The sequence below is a fragment of the Falco cherrug genome, chromosome 4 (genome assembly GCF_023634085.1).
Source record: "Falco cherrug isolate bFalChe1 chromosome 4, bFalChe1.pri, whole genome shotgun sequence".
Lineage (NCBI taxonomy): Eukaryota > Metazoa > Chordata > Aves > Falconiformes > Falconidae > Falco > Falco cherrug.
Genome location: NC_073700.1, coordinates 46,239,517 through 46,261,730, shown reverse-complemented (window position 1 = coordinate 46,261,730; position 22,214 = coordinate 46,239,517). Strand labels below are relative to the sequence as shown.

General features: G+C 46.9%; 1 protein-coding gene across 1 annotated transcript; it reads right to left on the bottom strand.

Annotated features, from left to right (window-relative positions):
* Nucleotides 1–3,264: 3,264 nt before the first annotated feature.
* On the bottom strand, nucleotides 3,265–19,479 carry GNA11 (G protein subunit alpha 11). The gene is made up of 7 exons (XM_055708815.1): nucleotides 19,290–19,479; nucleotides 14,710–14,894; nucleotides 12,922–13,076; nucleotides 11,778–11,906; nucleotides 10,232–10,361; nucleotides 9,313–9,466; nucleotides 3,265–7,606 (listed from the first exon to the last, which is right to left on the bottom strand). The coding sequence occupies exons 1-7, from the start codon at nucleotides 19,423–19,425 to the stop codon at nucleotides 7,416–7,418; spliced, it is 1,080 nt and encodes a 359-aa protein (XP_055564790.1). The 5' UTR covers nucleotides 19,426–19,479; the 3' UTR covers nucleotides 3,265–7,415.
* Nucleotides 19,480–22,214: the final 2,735 nt, after the last annotated feature.

Genomic DNA, 22,214 nt, shown 5'->3' with positions numbered 1-22,214 from the left:
TACCTCTAAAAAACCCCTTTTTTGACAGAGCATAAAGGTTGCAATTCGGCAGTAAATTCGTGGCTAAGCTGAGAAAGGCACCTCCTTCCCCTAGGGTTCTTTGCAACATTTAATCTGCTCCGAAGTTGCAAAGTGTCACCCTTGCTGAGTACTTTCCAGAATAATTCCAAGGATGTTCTCATCCCACCTCACCCCTACTTTGCAAAGAGCCTCACCGAAGCTGTCAGCTGTTTGCAGTATTAGAAACCGAGCCCTGCATGCCAACCAGCACAGCAGGGGAGACTTTTTGGATGCTTCACACCAACCACCGCCTATTTCCATGGCCAGGAGCTACGGATCCACACCTGAGATGATGCCAGGAGCAATTCTGGGAGCACGCAGAGGAGCGGCAGGTGACAACAGGTCATAGCACCCGATGGGACACGCAGAACAGCCCCCCCCAAGGCTGCAGCTGCAGCCCCTGCGGAGCCGCATCCCAGCGCGTCTGCACAGCCCCAGCGCTGAGCCTCATCACACGGTCCAGCATGGGAACCACAAAGCCTCTTCAGAAGCCGCGAGTTCTCAACCCAAGGTGATCCAGATGTTAAAAAATTGCTTGGAGAGGCTTGAATTCCTGGTCGGACTGCATCCCAGAAGATAAAACGGCTCAAAGACAACTATACCTGGGAAGAGTACGCAGCCGACAGCTCACTGGGAAGCTACCGAGATATCACGGACAGGAGTCCACACGTACAATTTATTTTCAAATAAATAAATAAACCATTAAATAAATAATCAATCTGGTTAAATAAACCAGAGAGAAAGATGAAAGAAGATTTTGTCCAAGGTAGTTTCTGGAAACCTTCATTTCCATCCTGATTATTTCCCATCACTTCTTATTGCTTTTGTTTGGCAGGGACACGGACATGCTGTATTATTAAAAATAAATAAATAAATCTTCCTCACTGCCTGCATTCCACAGCGCTACCTTCAAAAACTGGGAATCACAGCATTTCTTCAGGTGCCTTCACGCCAGAAGAAAGTGGCTTCTGCAATGGAGGGACCCACAATTCCCATGTTCCACCCTTGAGCTCTCCGGCGCTTACGGCAGCGACCGCTCGGTGCGGTGAGAGGAGGCGATGGGACAGCAGGCAGGACCTGGCAGCCTTCAGAGGACAGATGTGCTGCACAGGGAAACAAAAATAGAAATTAGAAGCCCCAAGCGCTAGATGGATGCCCCTTGCCAAGCCTGGGGTGCAGGCAGTCACTCCTGGTGACAGTGACGTTGCACCGAGGGCTGCCATTCCCATGGCCAAGCTGGTGCCGTGCCTGAGACCCACCTGGAGGGTCCTGCGGAACCTGGGGTCAGGTTAGACGTGGGACAAAACGCTGAAGTAAAAGGAGGGAGGCGTTCTATTCCTGCTTTACAAGTTTCATACGACATTTTATCCTTCTCACGCTAGGCAGGTGCTTCCCTAGCTTTCCCAAGGGAACAAGCGTGATGCTCAAAGAGAAGAGCTTTCTCCTGCTATGAGGACAACGGCTGTCCAAGGACAAGGCAAATTCCAAATTCTTCTTTACCCTCTTAGCCTGCATGGGATTTTTTAATATGAAAAAGATGGAAATGTATTTCCTTAACATCTGGGTCCAGCTACGTGCACAATCCCAAGGACCTGTTCTGTGCTGGCAGTGACGTCTCAACGGCCAGGCTGGAAGTGACTTGCGGCACTAAGAGAATCCCAGTCCCTGTGCCAGCACATCCAACTGGGAAACCCCAGCCCACAGCCCAGCTGGGACTGCCCTCCTTCCCCACGGCTCCCTCGGGAGCCGGCTGCAGGTGGAAGGGACTGGATTGTCCAGGCAGCAACAAGGCTGCTCCACGCCACCGTCCCTCCAGCGTTCCAAGCCTTCTCCTGGGGGATGGGGTGCCTCCGGCACGGGATGAGGACTCAGCCCCAGCTGCCAAGCGGAGCACACCGCCTTGGTGGGAACAGTCGACTCTGACTCCGTTTGTGTTTGAGGAGCCCTTGGGAAAGACGGCAACTGCGAGCAAGCTGAGTGGATCACTAGATCGGCTGCTGCTCCCAGCTGCCTCTTTCCCTGGGCTGCTCCAAGGCAGGCAGGGACTCGAGCGCCCGAATAAGCTGCGGTGCTTCTGACAGCACCGGCACCGCGTGCCCGTGGCAAGCTGGGCAACCCGGGCAACCTGCACACGTACCACGGCAGAAGCTGCTGGAGTCCGGGACACAAGGAACACAAAGCCCTTGCAGTCAGCTGGGAACGTGGGGCACTGGTTTGAAGACTTCACTGTCTTCCTTGGAGTCTGAATCTGTCACTTTTGCTTTATTTAAACATATTATACCCTCCTTGCAAAGAACAGCACAACACATGACCCACACGGAGGAAACAACCTCAACACACCCCTCTTTCAGCTATTATTTCATGCTTTGCAGCTGGCGAGAACACAGAGCTGCCGAGAAAAGCAACGCACGTTCCCCCCTGATTAGAAACCAGCAATGACACAAACACCGCCAGCATCATGGAAGGACCTTCCTGGTTCAAGCCAAACAGCACCTCGGGCTGTCCTGTCCCTGCAGCTCCACCTGCGCATGGAATGATGCCCCAGGGAGCAGAACACCCTGGAAATGCAGGAAAGCTGACAGAGGACACCAGCCATCTCTACCCTCTCCCAGCTGATTTCATCTGAAATTCCTGGCGAACAATCCTAGGGAAGGAGAGTTAAATCCTAGGAAGTCCATCTCAGGAAATCCCTTTCACAATCATCCATCCCTGGACTCCGAAAGGGATAAATTCAAGCAGCCCGTGTTGCTAACACCCAAGACTGGAAGCAGGTCTGTGCTCACCGTTTCTGTTACCGGCAATGTACACCCGGCAAGAAACGTGCCCGAAAATGGACTGACACTACAGCCAGAGGCAGCAGGCGGTATCGACAACTTCACTTCGCAATTCTCCTCAAAAATCCTGTAAAATTTTAAGTCAGGATGCCACCATTGCATCCCCACAGCCTAAAACCCCAGCCAGCCACCATTCAACGCTTCGGAATTATTACTGCGGTGTGTTATATATAGTTATTGCATATTGTACCTTATATTTACCAAACCACATTTGGTTTCTGTGCCTCAGAATCTGAATTTTCCGAGCAGGGACAACAGCTGGGAGGGCAGAGAGTGCTTCCACCATACGCAGGTCCCACGAGGTACTGTTAAGCCAGCCAGGATGGGGAGAGGAGGGACAGGAGTGAAGAAACACATGCATGATCACCACGGCTTTTAGGAACAAAATTTATTCCAATTTCAAACAGAGAATTTATTTTAGGAGAAAGATATGAAAATCAATTTCCATCAGATATTTCTGTAATAAGGGTTGTTGCCCAGCAGTCAGAGTGGGATCATTCCAAGAAACAATCACACCCCTGGACTGGAATGAGACAGTTTGGAGCCTGAATAGATCCTGACACTGGGCATCTTATTCAGAAACTCCTTTACCCTACCCTCTTCCCTCCCCCCACCCCAACACGCACAACAATACATGCATTGCAAATGACAAGGTTTAAAAACAGCATTTTATATAGTATCTTTTTAAATAGGATGTTTAAATTGTCTTAAATCAGGATCCTATAATATACAAGTATAACCAAATAATTTCCACCACATTGGCACTTGTAAAGAGTCTCTGGCACTACTAAAGAAGGGGCATTGGCACAAACCATACTCTTAAAAAACTGGGTGCTGCATAACACACTTTATCTCTGCTGGACTCTAACAACCTGGGCTCTGTACAGTACAATACAATGGTCAGCACACTCCGGAAGTACTTTTTTTTTTTTACTTTTTTTTTTTTTTTAAACCAATAAAACACATGAAGAAAACCCATAGTTGAACGCAAGGCCAACATTGCTAGGAAGCAACAACAAGAGACCAAAGAATCCAACTCCAGGAGAAGGGGAGACAGGCAGAAGGGGCAGGAGCTATCTGACACGCTGAAGCAGGAAGGGGCTGTTGCTCACCAGGCAGCCAATCCACACAGAATGGTGCAAAGAAATGGAATGGTCCTCTCCTCACTGACTTTCAAGTTTCAAACTGGTTCAAAGGATGTTGGTTTCTTCAGCAGAGCAAAGATAAAAAGTGCACAAGGAGCAGAGGTTAGCCAAGAGACCACTTCCTCAGACTTTGAGGTTCTAGATTCTCTCCAAGAACCCAATTCCACCTCTTTTCTGAAGGTCAATCTGTTGTCTCAACCTGCAGAAAATTCTGACCAGCCTCACTTTCAGAAAAGATTATATAGGCAAATTTGGTTTAAGGTTTGGCACTTTTGCTAGGGCAGGTATCTGCCAAAGGGCCAGCCAACAAGAGACATGAACCAGTTCTGCAGGAATGCTTCGCTGGCCAAGCTGGAGGCACACAAGCTACTGCTTGCTAAGAAAAGCACGTGCTAACACTGGTTATCTTCTCACACATAATATAGTCCACAGACAATTCCAGGTTACGTGTACAAGTCTGACCCATTCCTCCCCTAACTCAGAATGAGGTTTCAGGAACTCACGAGACAGCCATTGTGTAACGTTCTCCCCTTCACCACGACCGTCACACCAAGTCAGTTCTTAGCCCAACAGCTACACCAAAGTTGCTCAGGAAGGTAGAGCACATGCCTAAACCCTCGTGCCCACAGTCCCGCTCAACAACGTGGGTCCGATCTGCAGGAGAAAGAAGCCAAGATCCCTCCTCCTGTGCCAGGGCAGCAGCTCTTAAAGAAGGGGAGGATACAAAACAAAACAAAGTTTCTGATTCAAGTGGAAGTACCACCATCATTCACCTTGGAAATAAAAAAAAAAAAACCCAAACAACCTTCTGGGAAGTTATTTCCAAGAACTTGTATATCTCAGCGCCAGGTTCATTGCTGGCAATAGTTGTAGTGTGAACCATTTACAAGAGGATCACAGAAGCGGAAGAGGCTGGTGCTGCCATCTGCTTCAGATGAACAGCCCTTAGAATACACGAAGATGATTATAAATTCCTCTTTATAGGACAGTTTCTACAAAATGGATCATTTTGGCATAAAGACAAAAAAAAAAAAAAAAAAGCAGTAAAACTGATGCAAAGCTGTCTGACACATGGGAATCCCTCTCATTCCTCCCAAGTGTTAAATGCAGTCCAGAGCATGGCTAATCTAAAGAGACGCTGTTTCCCTCAGCATCGCCACTCAGCCGTAACTGGCTCTTCAACTGTTGGTCCCATGGCTACTGTTCCAGCTTGAGCTCTCTAATCGCTCTCAGCAGAGCTTGCTTTCTTCTGTAGTGCTCTGAGACATACAGAGGCTTCCCTCAGCTCTTCTGGAAAACAAGAGGGACCTATAAACAGAATTCCTCAAAATTATGTCCCTCCATATTTTAGTGTTCTAGATCAAAGCATCTTAAGCATCTCAGACAGTTAAGATTTACTCTTACATGTTGTGCAAAACACTGATGTAGTGCTCTGTCTACAAAAGAGACAAAATATCAACAGCCCCCTTCAACAGTGCAGCTCGTTTCGTCTTTTATCTACTGGCAGCCTGCTAGCCTTCAAGGGGGCAATCTGGTCGATCCAGAGAATTTGGACCCAATGCTGCTTGTTGGAATTGAAACAGAAGCATTAGTGATGGCCAAACGACACACGTCCAGAGGTGGGTCAGATTTCCCTGTTTCCTACTCACTCCTTGCCTCGCCACGGCAGTTATCTTCCAGGCCAGCAACAGGTCTTCGGCACATTTGTTCACTTGCCTCAGCTCCTGGAAAAAGCTCTCTTAACGTGCAAAGGCTTCATATCCTTCTGCTTTGTGGAGTTTCATTTGGCACCTAGAATCCAGAACTACTTCCACTCTACCTTCCACCTGCACCAGCAAACCCTGCTGCCTCTGCCTCTACTCTCCCGCTAGACAGAAGTGCGACCACAGCAGGGCTTTCTGGATTCCACAGCAGCCGCGTGCTCCAGCCATGACTACTGTAACTCGATTATCACGTGCACCCTGGAGCAAGTATGTGTGCAAGTCTTCCAAAGAGGATCCACGCTCCTCTAAAGAGAAACACAGCAGCATGTGCCTCAGGGGAATGCATGAACAGGAGAGGGAGAGAGAACCGCTGCTCCCTCCAAGAGCTATCCTCAATCTTTTCAAGTAAGAATCCTACCTATGTCTCAAAGTCTGTCACCCACCAACTCTGGTCCTTTCTAAAAACCTGTAAGCCGGACAAGACCGAGGAATTCTTACGAAGTCATTCAACACACTGGCACAAAAAGAAATAAACAAGGCTTGTTTGCTACTAGCAGCAAGAAAAGAACTAGAGGGTGGCACAAGACTAAGATTTTTCAATCCAGCCAAAGTCTGATGTTTAAATGCCACAATTACTCAGTGTGCTTTTGATATCTGCTGCATAGAGAAGTTGCTCACTTGATGTCATATCCTCTACTCAACAAAACGTTAAGTTTCATTCTGCAAATTAAGCCTTGTGCGCACGCACACATGCGCTTGTGGTGTGGGCGGGGATGTGTGTATGTGTGTGAAAAAAATAAAAACAAAATAAAATAAAAAAGAACAATTACAGTCAGGCACTTCCCCAGGCTCAGCAGCTATTGCTCCAAGAGCTTCCATCATTTGTAGTCCATGAACAAAATACAGCAACATGTAGCAAACTATGTATAGAACATCAATAATTTAAAAAAAAAAATAATCACAGTCTCCATACCTTTTATAATTGATAAGAAAAAATAACTCAGAACTAGAACATATAAAGAATGGAAAAGTGATGGCTTCTTTTTTTGTTATGCCTTTTTCTTTTTTTTGCACGAGTTGGAGAGCAATCGCTCCTCCCCAACATTTCATCACAGTGAACCATGGAGCGTGTCCTGGGGAAGGGAAGGGAAAGAAGGGGGTGCTGGGGGGTGGGGCGGGGAAGACAAGCAGAATTAGCAAATTACACCAGAGGCACCCTATAGCACAAGGCAAAGGGACCAGTAGCATTCTGCACTCCCACAGTCCAGTGAATTCACTATCTCAGCTGGAAAGTTATTTTTTTTCTATATATATACCATGGGAACAAAAAGGGGGAAAAAAAAAAAAGTGGCTAAGCAACAAAGGAAAGCTCAAGATGAGACTGCCTTAGCTGTTTGGCAAAAATTAAGAAGTAAGCAAGGTGCTGAAGAAATGAGGCATATCCCCGTTAACTGTGAAATAAAAGCAATCTGTTAAAAATATGAAATCAACTACTCTGTGGACAGAGACATGAGACTCCAGGATAACACTGAGCACTTGCCACTCCACAGATCAGACAATTTGCAATCATTACATCATCAAAAATTAAAACTTTTTTTCCTGTCATATTTAAAATTTCTTTTTTTGTCTTTTCTTCACAATGAAGCCTCTCAAGGGGCCAAGAGCAGAGCAGGTCAAACCAGGTTATACTCCTTCAGGTTGAGCTGTAGGATGGTGTCCTTGACAGCTGCAAAGACGAAACGGATGTTTTCTGTGTCTGTGGCACATGTGAAGTGAGAATAGATGATTTTATCGCTGTCAGGATTTAAATCCACAAACATCTTGAGAATGAACTCACGGGCTGCCTGTGCATCCCTCTGTGGGCCTGCAGCAAACAAAGAATAAATACATTAACTGGTTTCTAAGTGCATCCCCTGGTTTGAGCCATCAGACTAATTGCTAGCATACTTTCTCTTACGCGTTACAGAGCTATAAAGAAGAAATTAAGATCATTTATTGCACAGAAGTCCCAGGAGCTGAACTGTCTTATGCTTTTCAGTTATCTCACCATACCCTACAAAAAGCAGTTTTCCAAGGCTGAGGGTTTTGGCAGACACCAAGGCGTTGTTTCAGACCATGCTCTGAAATACAGCATTTGGAATAACCATGTATGCGCTGTGTTCACCCGGTAACAGTGACAGATGCTGGATATACATAATGCAACGCTCTCCTCTGGAGAGGGGATATACATTTCTTCCTAATATATAGATAGATGTTACGTCTTGAAGGATACAAGCATACACTCTGCAAACAAGGGGCATCTTCAGTCCAAACTGCAGCCTGTCCTAACTGGCCGGTCAACTCACAGGAGCTAAAAACTGGAATTTTTGCCAGTATTTACTTCATATTGCTGACAACTCCTCAGAAAAAAGCTACCCACTGATTTTCTTTTACAGTATTGGCATTGCCACGCTCTCCACGGCAAGGACCATCTCTTGAGAGGTGGTCTGATGGGCTCCCTCCCACTCCCAAGCAGTGCAGCATCCCTGGAGGAGCTACAGTAAACACTGATCCCAACAAACTGAAAGTATATGACGTTTCCTGATGTTGCCATCTCCTCTCCAGCTGTTAGTTATGTTAGAAGTAGGCACTACTTAACAGATAAGCTCACCAGCCATTCCCAGCCTGCTGTAAAAACGGGTTGTTTTCCAGCACTGACAATTCCAGAGTGTCTGTGCTTTCAGACAGCAGGGGGCATGGAACGCCAGAAGCAGGAGGACAACTAATAAGGAGCAATTTCATTAGTCGTTTAAAAAGACGAAAGCTTTTTGCAAAATGGCAATTCTTCCCTTACCTTGTATTTTTAAAGCACATAATGACAGTTAATACATGACAGTATGGCAAGAAGTGCGTTGCCTGGTCTCATTCGTCACTACTTTTATTTATTTTCAGCAGTGTAGAGATGTGTTACCAGCCAACTTTAAATGCACTCAACTGAAGAGCCTGAAATGCTATTTTGGCTAAGGAATTTTGTTTCAGACGGGGATTTCTCTGTTTCACACGCGTATTCGTTTTCCACAGCTGCAAATGGCACGCTAATAAGAATTTCACGCTACCTGAAATTTTCCAATGCCATCATTTGAACCACTTGGGTATTTGACCAGTTGATTTCTCAAAACAAGGACTCAAGTCACCTCTTCACTAGAGGGTTAAAATGCCCAGTATATCGGCAAATTGTCACATGTTTATGAAACGGGTTTTACACACAAGCATACAGGTAGGGAAATTAAGACATCCGTTATTTAATACTTCGAAGTGCATATTTAAGGGGTGGGTGTGTGTGCGTGCGTGTGTAATTCCTCATCTAGGAGAGGTTCATTATTAGATCACCTGATCAGATTCCAGTTACCTACATATGATTAACACATTTTTTGTGGCATTTTCTCATTGTTGTAGGTATTTCTTCTCAAATTAAGATGTTCTCCCCATCTCTAAATCATAGTCTTCTTCAAAAAGCAAAAAAAATTCAAACCAAACCACCTCTAGCCCTCCTTCTAGATACACAAGTGTTCCTCCTTAAAAACCACTCACCATCAAACTCTGGGAAATAGTCAACAAGGTGGGAATATAGGATCTTGTCTTCCAACAGATCTTTCTTGTTGAGAAAGAGGATAACAGAAGAGTTTTGGAACCATGGATAAGTGATAATGGTTCGAAAGAGAGCTTTACTCTCTTCCATCCGGTTCTGAAATAAGAAAAAGAAAGCCTTGTTTTCACAAATGAGCACTAAGATGCCTTTCGGCTACCCGCACACATCCTCGGATCTGTATCGATACAGCATCTCAGATACCGTACACAGAATATTTTGGGCCCCAGGTAAGTTCTGGCTCAAGCTGTGCTGGTAAATGGAAAGGAAATGCAAAATCTGATGGACTCAAAAGATTCATTTGATTGGAAGCTATTGATATCAAAAGGCTTTAAAGTCATTTTATGCTTTGACAGTCACAGTGAGAAGACTAGCCACGATACTTCATGTTTTGTCTAGTAGAAAAGGAAAAACTACTGTTACCAAATGGCATTTTTTTAACCCATTAGCGAGTGCAAAAATTCAGTATTGCACCTTCAAATAGATCAGTCGCTATCTAACAAGACAGCAGTCACAGTACAAAGTTAATTCAGTGCAGAAAAGAGGAATGGGCAATTTTGAAGAGCATGCCTTCACATTGCACAGTACCTCGCAAGGCACGCAGAACTAAGCAATTTCAGAGTATTTCAGTATTACTTGAGAAGTACAGATAATTTGGATGCACTCTGCATTTTCCATTCTCAGGGACATCATGACCCATTAAGGCTCATGTTCCCTTTGCAATAGGAAGAACCGAAGGCCAAAACCAACAATACTTGCTAATCCAACTTGGCACCAAGTACTTTGGTACCAACCTCCAAGAAGCTAGAAAGACATTCCTCCTTTCCTTCCACCCTCCTGCAGAGTTCCCATTCTTTGGCTTACCTCATTATCAGACTCCACCAGAACTTGGTCATATTCACTAAGTGCTACTAAAAACATGATGGAAGTCACATTTTCAAAGCAATGGATCCACTTCCTTCGTTCTGATCTTTGACCTCCAACATCCACCATTCTAAGGAAGAGAAATACATACAGGATCACAGAAGTAGCTGCAGCTCTCTATCTGAATGCAAAGGATCAGCACACGACAAGAACGAACGTGGCTCTCTACCATCCAAGTGAACCTGGCACAGGGATGTAATAAAACGTGCTTGCTAACAAAACCATCAAGTTTATGCAATATCCCGCTCCAGAATACTGGGAAGGATGGCCACAGGCAAGTGATCCAGATCCAAATCCCAAATATCAGCATTACTATTTTTAGTTGCATTCTGCTCCGGTTTGCTAAGTAACAGTTCTGAGTCTGAAAAGACAAGTCCTTCAAAACTCTACTCTGTCAAATGAGCAAGCCGATTTTATTTTTTATTAAAGCACCTGCTTGCCTCAAAACTTCCCTCACACAGAGGGCTTTCTTTAGTTATTAAACTTCTCTTAGAATGTGCTGTTTAACAGTTACACACTTCAGCTCCTCAGTTTCAAGTCCCACCTGTGCAGCAACGCTAAAATCATTTTGTCACTCGCCTAAAGCACAACACAAGTGGGTCCATCTTTTAAAAAACCCCACACCTATTTCACAGGTCAGCAAACCAGAAAGAGTAACTTTCTGTTACTAAACAGTTTAAGAGAGATGATGCAGGCTTCTTTATCCCTCTCTTGTAATGCCAACAGTGGTAAAGAAGGGGAGGGAGCACGTAAGTACCAGAGAGGTAGGGAGAAAATTGCTTTGCAGTAGACAGGCATGTCATTGTGCCCTTTATGCCACACTCCATTGCTGGCTTAAGCCTCCAAATACCATCTGCTGCTGCAGCAGCATAGGCAGCCACTTTTGGTGTCATCCTGAGAGCACAAGGCAGGCACAGCAAACCATCTTTGAAGGGAGATTATAGGTACCACACGCAAGGAAATGTTCCTGCACAAAAAGTGGGTCTCCTGAAGGAGAAATAAATGGTCAAAGCGGCTTGAGCTTTGTTAAATTCTTAGATGGAAATACATTCATGTCAAGCACTGCCCAGACCAAGCTTCCCCCTCTCCCCTTTGGTGGCTTAAGCTACCAACAGGTCACTCAGTTGCCTCACAAGCCACCACTTCAGCCTCAGATGCCAGCAGCACGATCCTTCCTGGGAAAGACACTAGTCACCACTTCCTGCAAGATGGTTTTTTGGGCTTTAAGTGTCACTGATTCAAAAGCACGTTGTTTTCTGACAATCAGTGCTTCAGCTTGGAGTTCTCCCTTAATCAGAGTAACATGTTACACCATCCACGTGACAGGAGCGCCTGTCAGCAGATACTTCATAACGTCACAGGACATACAGCCCCACTCAAGCCTCTCAAGGAAGCACCTGGACATTATAACGCAATGCAGAACACATCCTTCCTGAAACCACATCACTCTCTCAGTTCAGCTGTAACATGAATACACCTTGCGTACCTGAAGATAATATTCTCTAGGTCAAAGGGGTACTCTATGATACCGGTTGTAGGAACTCTAACCCGTAGCACATCTTGCTGAGTTGGTAGATATCCTGGGGTAGCGATACGATCCACATCGCTAAGATAGCTACAAGAAGCACAATGGAAAAAAAAAAAAAACCTTAGGCTGCAGCACATAAATACACAGATTTAAACACTGCTACATTTAGTCTTTCCCTAGCATAAGAAGAAAGTCAGAAGTCACCTGAACTGTTTAAAATATGACATGGAAAAATAACAGAATACACCTTTCGGGAACAGTAATTCACCAGCCCTCCCCTTTTGAAGATAAACAGATACATTAAGGACAACTTTATCAAGTCTGTGTAAGAGTGTGGAAGACAATCTTTACTACAAAGAAAGTTCAAGTACAGTGGATGCTTATATTTCAGAAAACATCAGATGAGACATGATTCTATTTATAGATGAACCTATGTTCCCAGTCTTAGATTTTATTAATAACAAAACCATTAAGTTACTCATCCATGTACACCTGTAGGCCAAAGGACAAACCTGAAGACAACGAGCAACACTGCTGCTGCCTAAGAGCCAGGATCAACATAGACGGCGTAAGGCAGAGATTCTAGCCTCAGGTATATCCAGAAGCAGATGGGTGAACAAGTGTCTTTATCGTCCCACCAGAACACCTCATACCCTCATGAAAAGTAGCAAATGGTAAGGAATTTCCAGATCTAAATCTATCCCCAAACAAACACAGCTTTCCCCCATCTCCAGCAAAGCTCCTTCCCTTTCTGGAGCCAGATTCAAACAAGTTACCAGTTGCCTGCTCCCACAGCTCTTTCATCTTAACTTTTCCGAAGGATCCTTCTGGCTGATGAAGCAAAGTGCCTTTCTCATATGCCTATAATTTTTATCCCAATACATGTAGCCAGCAGACTGTACAGCTTGTCCAAAACACTAGCAAGACTCATCTGCCTCAATGAAACAGATAAAAGGTACTTTAAACAAACTACACAGTGAAATCTACAGCAGTGTTCCTGCTCTTTGAAACAAACTCCAGACTTCAATAAAAAAATGGACAGGTATTATTTGTTAGACCATTGCTATCATGTACTGGTGCCTGCCAGTGATTATATACTTACTATTTAGCTGAGTCAGAAAGCTGATATTCTCTTCTCCTGTCATAACACTCTTGTATTCCAGGGTCGTTCCACAATGTTTTAATTGCACTTACATATGGCTGCTCAAATGTCATGACCTTTTCTACATCCACTTCCCGGATCAGCACTGCATTGGCCTGGAGATTGGGGGGTGGGGGAAGAGGAAAAAAAAAAAAGATGGGAGGGGTCAGAAGCAGGGGGCACAATCACCAGCAGGCAAAAAATTCTCAGGTGAACTAAATCTTTACATTATGACTTCAAGGATCCATATGCTGGTTGTGGATCAGGTTGCTAAGACCAGAGGGACAATGGGTAGACTACACATCTAAGTCATAGCAGACATCACCAAAATTCTCCCACCAAAGCATCATGTGCTCCTTCACAGAATGAGCTGTCAAACAGCTGCAGATTTCACCCATCATGAGATCACCAGGTGTCCTGAAACACAGTGGTTTGCAAGGCAGAGCATTCACTGTGAAGAACCACAGCCTGCCCAAGTTCTGAGAAGGTTAAACTGCAGCTGGATACCAAGTTGCTACCTCAGGTTTCTTACCCCCCAAAAAATTAAATTAAACTACATTTTGAATAATAATAGATACATTGTTTCAGTGTACGTCAATCAGGATCCCTTTTGAAAGAGAAAATAAAAGTGACCACCCTACAACTGACAAGCAAAGGAAGGACTACAGTCATTACAACAGCCTGTGGCATCTGTGAGGTTATTATCCACACCAAACTGCTTTCTGAAATCTTTGGTACACTTGCTGCAGGAAGGGGCTTTTGCCCATACCACCTGTACCAGGAAAAATAAAAACCAAAGCCAAGTTCTGCACATATTCTCTTAAGTACAAGTTGGCAGATTCTACCCATCAAAACACCACCACCAATGCCCAGGTAAAGCACAGGCAAGGCAAGTTTCCTCACACCCTGCCTATACTCATCACGGAGACTGCAGAACCTCTCTGAAGGTAAAAAAGGTGTTCAGACTCAAGAACTCCTGGTGCATCATCCAGTCCCTATGAACAGTTATTCAAAATCAGCTCCAAGTCACTGCATGACAGAGCAAATAAAATACAATTTTGTTTAAAAATAGTAGGTACTAAGCTCTAAAGAAGCAAAACACACTAAAAAAAAAAAAATATATATATAAAAAAAAAAATCTCCTGGCACACCCTCCCCCTCCTCCCCCCAAAAAGCTAAAGTAATTTAGACCAGCTCTGGCTGAAAAAAATATTCCTGGACCCAAAATCAGCAAGTGAGACTTCAGCTCAAATCACATTTCTGTGGCTGAGACCAAAACCCTTCAAGAAAGGTTTGTATCTTCAGTCAGTACCTATCAGAAAAAGCGGCTGACTGCAGTAACAGAGATGACTACCAGTAGAGGTGTCTTTTGAGTCCTGCATGTATTTTTGTCAGCTTCAAGTTCCAACGTGAATAGCAACGAAAAGCCCAACACATTTAATTATAATGAATCCTTGAAAAGAACATCTCTCCTACACCATATCCCAATTCCTTGCTCCCACCACCCGCTACACAGACCAGGGCACAAACTGTCCCAAGAAAGTTGTTCTATCCCTTAACACAATCAAGTAAATGGAGTCAGATATCATAAAAATGTCATAAAAAGAGGTCCTTAAGCACAACACATTTATGGGAAAGAGTTCAGGGAGGTTGAGATTGCAATGCAGAAGGACACAAACAGGAACTTAGGAGTCAAACCCTACAATCCCCATTGCCTAAAGACACATGCAAAAACCGTGAGAAACTTACCTTGTTCTGTTCATATTTGTACAGAATCTTCAGGGTTTCCATGGCCCTGATCATAGACTGCATGGCAGTGAAGATGTTTTGGTACACCAGCTTGGTGAAGCCTTTTTTGTCCTCTTCAGAGTAGCCTGAGCCATGAATTATACGCATTTGCTTAATGAACGTGCTTTTTCCACTCTCCCCAGTGCCTACAGAATGTGAGAGAGAGAGAGTTAGGAGCCATCACAAGCAAGGCTTGCTACGGAAGAAAGCAAGCTAACACCAGTCACATCACAACTCAAGGTTTCTATCACTATACTCAAGTACACGCTACTTCCAACCACTTTTTTAGCCGCTTCCCAGAATATTAAGACAGTCTGGATGGTCCTCCTCATCCCCACTACGAACTTAACAGCATAGATGGAAGACATCTTGTCCTTTACAACAGCCTTCAAAAGCAGCTCTGGTACTTATTCCAAATCTCACATTACAGCCACTCCCACATGTTCTGCGTCAAAAGGCCCTTGTCCGTCACACCTGACCTATTCCCAGATACTCCGCAAGATGCTACAATCGCAGCACCGGTCGGAAGGGCCCGGACGTGCTCTCAGGTTGGTACTGCAAACCGAGATGACAGTGAGTGGGCCGGCGAAACCCATTCGCACAGTAAGAAGTGAATTTTCTTTCGGTGTGCTTTGGCACAAAACGCTCTTTACCTTACAGACTAGGTGTCTTTTCATAAAAAAGAACGGAGCACAACAGAATAATCAACTTTAAAGGAGAATGGAGCTCAAGAAATACCTGCTTATCCGTCTGACATGAACAATCCAGTCAGCACATCTGCCTCGTACCCCAAACGACTGTGTCAACATAATGTATTGCTCTTAAGGACTGAAACGATAATCATCCTTGTGGCAAGATACCTTAACATCACTTGCAGCCTCTGGATATTATAGACTTAAAAATAGCGACTGACGGGGAGAACAGAGTAGGATCTGTGCTCTGCCTTGATCCCTGCAGGCTCCTCAGCAAGGCCAGCAGTTCCTTATCACACAGGTTTTCTGCCCCAGAGAAGGCAGGTCTCAGGGCAGCTGGGAGGGCAAGGCACACTCACACCCATGCCTCTCACACTCACACAGCACGTGAAGCGGTCCAGCCCTCTCAGTGCCTGCTTCCTGCACAGTCCGTCGGGCAGGTCCTCCCACTCCTACACTGACAGCCCCAGAAAAGCGTCATTTAAACATATGAAGGGCAACAGATGATATAAGAAGACATGGGAACTTTCAAACTTATTAACGCAGTAAGCATGAGAGAAAAACATCATCGAAGTATCCATGCTGTTCCACTGCCTTGTTAAATTCATGGTTCAACTGGTATTATGGGAAGTACCCAGCAGCTTCCATTCTATACGTACACCGTACCTTTTGTGAAGGTAAAATATGGGTCAAGTCTTGCATGTGATTAGCATACCTCCCCACTTCACCCCACAAGCAACAGCCTAAGCACATACTATACCATTGATGCTTCTGTTGAGTACTTTTGTTCAATCTTCTAAAATCTGCTATCAACAAGCAGAACATATGTAAAAATAAAAAAAATACAGCTCTTTTTAATACAGTGGCCCAGCTCACTTGACTACCGACAGTAAAAACTAAGATATATCACCCAAGTGACAAATCCTTTTGATCTGCAGTTACAAATAAGCGTGCTGGCAGAGCCCTGGCTTTCACCATAGGAACCACCAGGTACTCCTCACAGGAGGGTATAGATATATTAAGACAGGATCTCTTTCATCACAATACACAACTGCTACTCACATGTAGATTCTCAATTACTCATGTTTATAGCACCAGGCTAAAAGGCAAACAAATAAATACGCTCAAATAAAAGCAGCAAGAGCAGCAAGCATGTAACTAGAAGGAGCATGTTTAAAATAAACACTCTCCCCATATCCAAGAACTGACAGAAATTGTGTCAGTGTAGTTAGAAATTAACGTTATAAACACCACTAATATGCAGCAAATCATCTCAAACAGAAAGCTAAACCATAAATGAGGGGGAAAACTGGAAACCGAAATCTTTTGTGGTTTCTCTCACTGTGGCGAGAAATACTTCCTTGTCTTTTACCACAGTAACCAAAACTGAGAAGGAAAAAAAAAAATGTGGTGCTTCAAAGCATTCCAATAATGAAAACATAAGAGAAACCTCAGCACCAGCTATTCACTTATTTCAGAACTTAAGAGCTCAAACACAGATTCCTCCTGTCACTCCATCACCACCCTTTTTTGGTTTGGGGTTTTTTTGGTTTGGTTTTGTTGGTTGGGTTTGTTTTTTTTTTTAAAAAAAAAAAAAAAAAAAGAGACACCTCTTGTTTTTACCTAGGCCATCAACAATACAGAACAGCAGTACTCCAGAACATCATAAGCTCTGGTGGGTATGGTGTCCTGCATCTATAAGAGCACAATAACCTCTTTTTAATATGACAACATTGAAAGGAGGAGATTATCTGAATTCACCATTTGCTCTGTAAACCTGTGACAGCATCAGAGTTTACAATAAGTTACTAATGACCCCCAAGTACCTGACAGGCACTTGTAAATACACTACTCAGTCAACAGTATCCCATGCTTAATCACAAGTAATTTTTGTATAAAATATTCGCCCTCCTCCCCACCCAGTAAAAAGATTAGTGACTACCTTATACCAGTGGGCAATATCCAATACCCTGAAATCAAGTTTCTTATTATCAGGTTCACCATTGATTAGCACTGTTATTCTTCACCCCAATTTTCCATTTCAGGCTTCAACAAACTGTCACTAGAGGTAGTGACAAGAAAATTAGCAGAGCTTCTACAAGGCAGAAACTCCCTCCACACATGCACTCTTTTCAAGATTTGGGAAAGCCCTCTCACTAATGCTTGTGAGTGTAAGAACTCCACATAACAGAGGCAAGACAGAAAAAATCCCTGCAAGCAGCAGCTAACGTCAAGGAGAGAACACACGTTACCTGCCACAACTTAAGGTTGGCTGTATCCAGTGAACAGCATCCAGCAAACACATCCTAAAACTAGGAAGGCTGCTTATCCAATATTAACCACCCTATATAGATTTTTTTACAAAAAAAAAAAAAAAGATCTAATGCTGAATTTTACTTAACTGTATCTTGTAGAAAAGCAGAAAAGATTCTTCAGCAATTTGAATTATTTCTGAAGTGAAATGTTCGGATCCAGGGGGATCTTCTTAACCCAGATCTATCCTACAGTGCCAACCTATTTTGAAACAGCTGCTTCTGTGGGACTGCTTTAGGGAAGCATGAGAGACAAGTTCCCCAATCTACAGGAAGCCTTACAGAAACTGACACCGCGCCTTCAAAAAGTGCAAACGTCAAGCCCTCGATTCTACCTTTCACCTGAAGAACAGCAACATGTTAACCACCAAGGATCCAGTGAGAAGGAAAGCCCTGGCCCTCACTTAAAAATTACCACTATGCAACAATGCCAGTACTGGAGGCCTCCAAAGGACTGGGCAGACACGGCCTCACTTCCCTTGTGTGAAGTTCTACATTCGTTTTCACAAGGATCATCCTAATTTTTCACCTGTACCTTAATGGCTTGCCAACTAACGAGAGACCCCAAGGGATAAGCTTGGTCCATCAGATCTGCTTCAAATTCCCACTTGAGATGACACAGTATTTAAGACACAAAACAGGATACAAACACAAGCAATAATAAATCACAGTACCCACAAAAACTGTAACTTAAGTTTAAATTTGAGGGCTACCTGGACACGAACGTCAAACTCCCTGCTGAAGAAGGATATAAATGCCTGAAAATCTTAGCTGGCTGCTCTTGTAACTGATTACCCATTCCTATAAACCTTATCTAAACACAGAATAATTATCTGTCCGCACAACCACAGAACACCACTACATTTCCATCTGAACACCTACATCCTTATTGCTGCACAGGTGATCTCTACCTCGGAGGGTAACGCGAAAAACTACAACCATTTCCTCCTCAGAAACACGGCGTGTGTGTTCTTACTGCTCCGTCTCCCTTCGGATTCCCTACACAGAGTTCCTGACCCCGCCGGCCCTCCCAGGACCGGGCAAGGGGAACTGAGGAGCCGGAGGTCGGGTTTTCCACAGACGTTCACTCGAGGGCCAGAAGTTCACTGGCGACACCGAAAATCATCAACTCCACCCGTGAATCCCCACGGGCTGACAAAGGCCAGCGCGTCCGGGGAAGCGTCTCCTCCAGACGATTTTCACGCGCGTGTGCGTGCCCGCATTTATAAAGCGGCAGCAATTTCAGCTTCACAGTTCCTGCTTATGTCAAAATCCGCTCTGACAGCCAACGCACCGTAAAACCCAGACAAAGGGCGGCCGCTGGGGCGGCCGGCCCGGCCCGGCAGGCCCCCCCGAGCGCCAGGCTCGGAGGCGGGGATCGCTGGTGGCTCCCGCCGCTTCCCCACCACGCCCGGGCGCGGCCACCCGGACCTGTCAAGCCCCGCGGCGGCCGCCGGCCCCGGGCAGGGCGGGCGGGCCAGGCCCCGCGGCGTGAGCGGCGGCCCCGCGGGCCGGGCCGGGCCCCGGCGCTCCTCACCCAGCAGCAGCAGCTTCAGCTCGCGGCGGGCGTCGCGCTTGTCCCTCCGCAGCTGCTTCTCGATCTCGGCGTTGATGCGCTTCGACTCCTTCACCTCGTCGCTCAGGCAACAGGCCATCATGGACTCCAAAGTCATGGTCGCGCCACGGCCGGGACGCCCCCGCCCACCCCCCACCCCCCCGGCACCGACCACCGGCCTCCGCACGGCCGGGAGCACGGCCCGGCCCGGCCCCCCCTTCCCTCCCCACCCCACCCTCCCTCCCTCCCTCCGCGGCGCCGGCCCGGCCCGGCCCCGGCCTCGGCCCCGACTCCTGCGGCCGGGCCTAGCGCCGCCGCCGCCCCCCTCAGCGCGCTGCCCTCGCCCGGCTGCGCCGCCCGCCGCTCCCTCCTCACACAGCCCCGCCGAGCCAGCGACGAGCCGGCGCAACCCAACCCGCTGCCGCCGAAAACAAGTGCTGACTGACAGGCGTCTGCGCCAATGGGAGAGCGCGGCGCGCGGTGGGGCGGGCCCAGGCCGGCGGGGCGGGGCGCGGCGGCCAACCGGAGCGCAAGTTTGGTTGACCGGTGGGGGGGGGAGGCGCTCGGACGCGCGTTCCCAGAGCGGGGCGGAACCGCTGGGCATTATGGGACGGTGGCGGACTGGGGCGCCCATGGCGGGGAGGGCCGAGGGGGCGGCCGGCGCAGGGCTGGGCCGGAGGTCTGCTGGGCCAGGCCCTGCTCGCTACCCCGCTCGCCACCGGGCCGGTAGGGCGGCGGCGCCGGGCGAGCCTGGGTGTTGCGGCACTCGCCGTGGCCTAGCCGCCATCCGGGGGTGCCCCGCGCCGCCTCGGCGGAGCCGGCCAGGCCTGGCCCTGCTGGGGGAGGGCCCGCCGCAGCTGTAGGCCCGCAGACCCAGCCAGCCCGGCCTCCCTCAGCCGCCCACGGCTGCGGCAGTCCTCGATGCAGTGGAGAGAGAAAAGGGAAAAAAAAACCCTAAAAAAAAAAAAAAAAAAAACCAAGAAAAAAAAAATACACCAAAAAACCCGAGGCACAGAAGTGCCAGCCCAGTGCTCCCAGGCTCCGGCTACTGCCACCTCCCAGCTACAAGCCAGCAGAGCCGAGCCGGGGAGCCAGCCTGCCAGCCAAGCTGCTGGGCCACCTTGGAGCCCTCCCTGGCTCTGCATCTCCCCAGACAGGAGCCTCAAAGCTGCCTCCAACGCCAGCTTCCCCATTGCTTCTGAGGTTCCCCATGCCCTGGAACAGGTACCCAGCAGCCTGATGCATCCAAGCCACAGCCACGGGTTCATTCCTTTGCTATCCGTGGAGCTTTATATTCCTAAGCAACCCCACCGTGCCCCTCAGGAACCTGCCCCCAGCAGACCTGCTGCCTGGACTCCCCATGCACACACACACCCCACTTACAAGCACTTGTGGCAACATGCCCACCGCCCTGCATGGCTGCCCAGGACCCCCCAGCTCCACTTCTCCACCTGTGGTGTTAGTTTCCCAGACTCACTTCATCCCCAGCCCTTCCAGCAGAGGGGTGGTAGCAGCTGGAGGTGGCAAGGGGATCAAATCAGACTGACCAAATCCCATCCCTGCATCCCAGTCACCCCAGGCCCATTTTCCTTGGGTCAGGCATTACCCACAGAGCAGCAAGCACTGACAGAGACTGGGGACCCGGTGCCAGGGTGCCCCAGGCAGCCACACGCTCTCCCCATTGCCCTCCATACAGAAAGAAAGATAGAATTATGGAAATTCAGAGGTTCTCTTTTACCGTGGCCAAATCATGCAGCAGCAGATGCTGCCAAAACCCACATGCCGCAGCGCCAGCCTTCCTCTCAGATGGATGCTGGGGCTCCAGCTGTTACCAGCCGTACCAGGATGACCATGTATCCTGATTCAGCAGGGCCTCCCCCACCTCAGCCCTATGGATCTGCAAGTGCTTTAGTACATGCCTCATTTCACATCTCTCCTCCCAGAAGGAGGGGAGTAGGCAAAGCAAGACCTCTGCATTTTCCACGTGGCAAGGTAAATAGATGCACACTTAACTTTCCAAAGTTGTCCCTTCCCACCTTCCTCTCCCCCTGCTTGTCTTGCTTTCTCTTGCTCCATCTGGTGTTGTTTCTTTGCCTCACTTCCCACTTCCTTAACCACTCGGTTTACTCAGTCTTTTACTCTTGTTGCAGGTGCTTCTGCAGGTGTTTTAGAGCTTACGGACACCCAGCTACAACACTGCCCATTCTGTCTGCTTGTAGTGTGTTCACACAGCTCCTGGGCTGGGCTCACTCACCTTCCCCAGTCTGTTCTGCCTGGAGGTCTGTGTGTAACCGGTCTTTCAGAAGGTCCAAAAAAGCATGATTGAGCTGTCACATACCTGTCTTCCTTGTTACCTGCCTGGCTTGTGCCATGGCTTGCCAGTCCCTAGCTTATGGCAGTCTGGCTGAGACAGAAGCACAAGATACTCACAAAAACCAGGTTCTGTTTTCCCCTTAAATTCCACCTGTTCCTCTTATACCCGTGCTATTCCTGTGAGCTCTTGGCCTCAATGAAAAGGAGATTCTAACTTTGTTCCCAGTGGTGTCTCCATAGTTTGACCTTTCGCAGCATCAATACTCATCTCACATTCTTGTGTTTGTTCTCTTACTTTCCCTTCCATATGCTCCACAGCTGAGAGAGGGCTGTTACATTCTCATTACTGATCTCTGGTGAAAGAGGTGTAGTCATTTTGCTTTGGCAGCCAAAAATTATTCTACAGAGGTGCTCAGCACGTCCAGAATCAAAGTCACAGTGGGCTGCTTAGTTCAACCTTCTGCCCTTTGGAATTCTTATCTATGGATGGTGCTTAAGGAGGCAGAAAGACTTAAGTTCTTATAACCCCTGCAACACTGCTCTGACTTTAGGCAAGTCACAACCTCTTTGCATGTCCTCAGGCTGTGAGTGCAA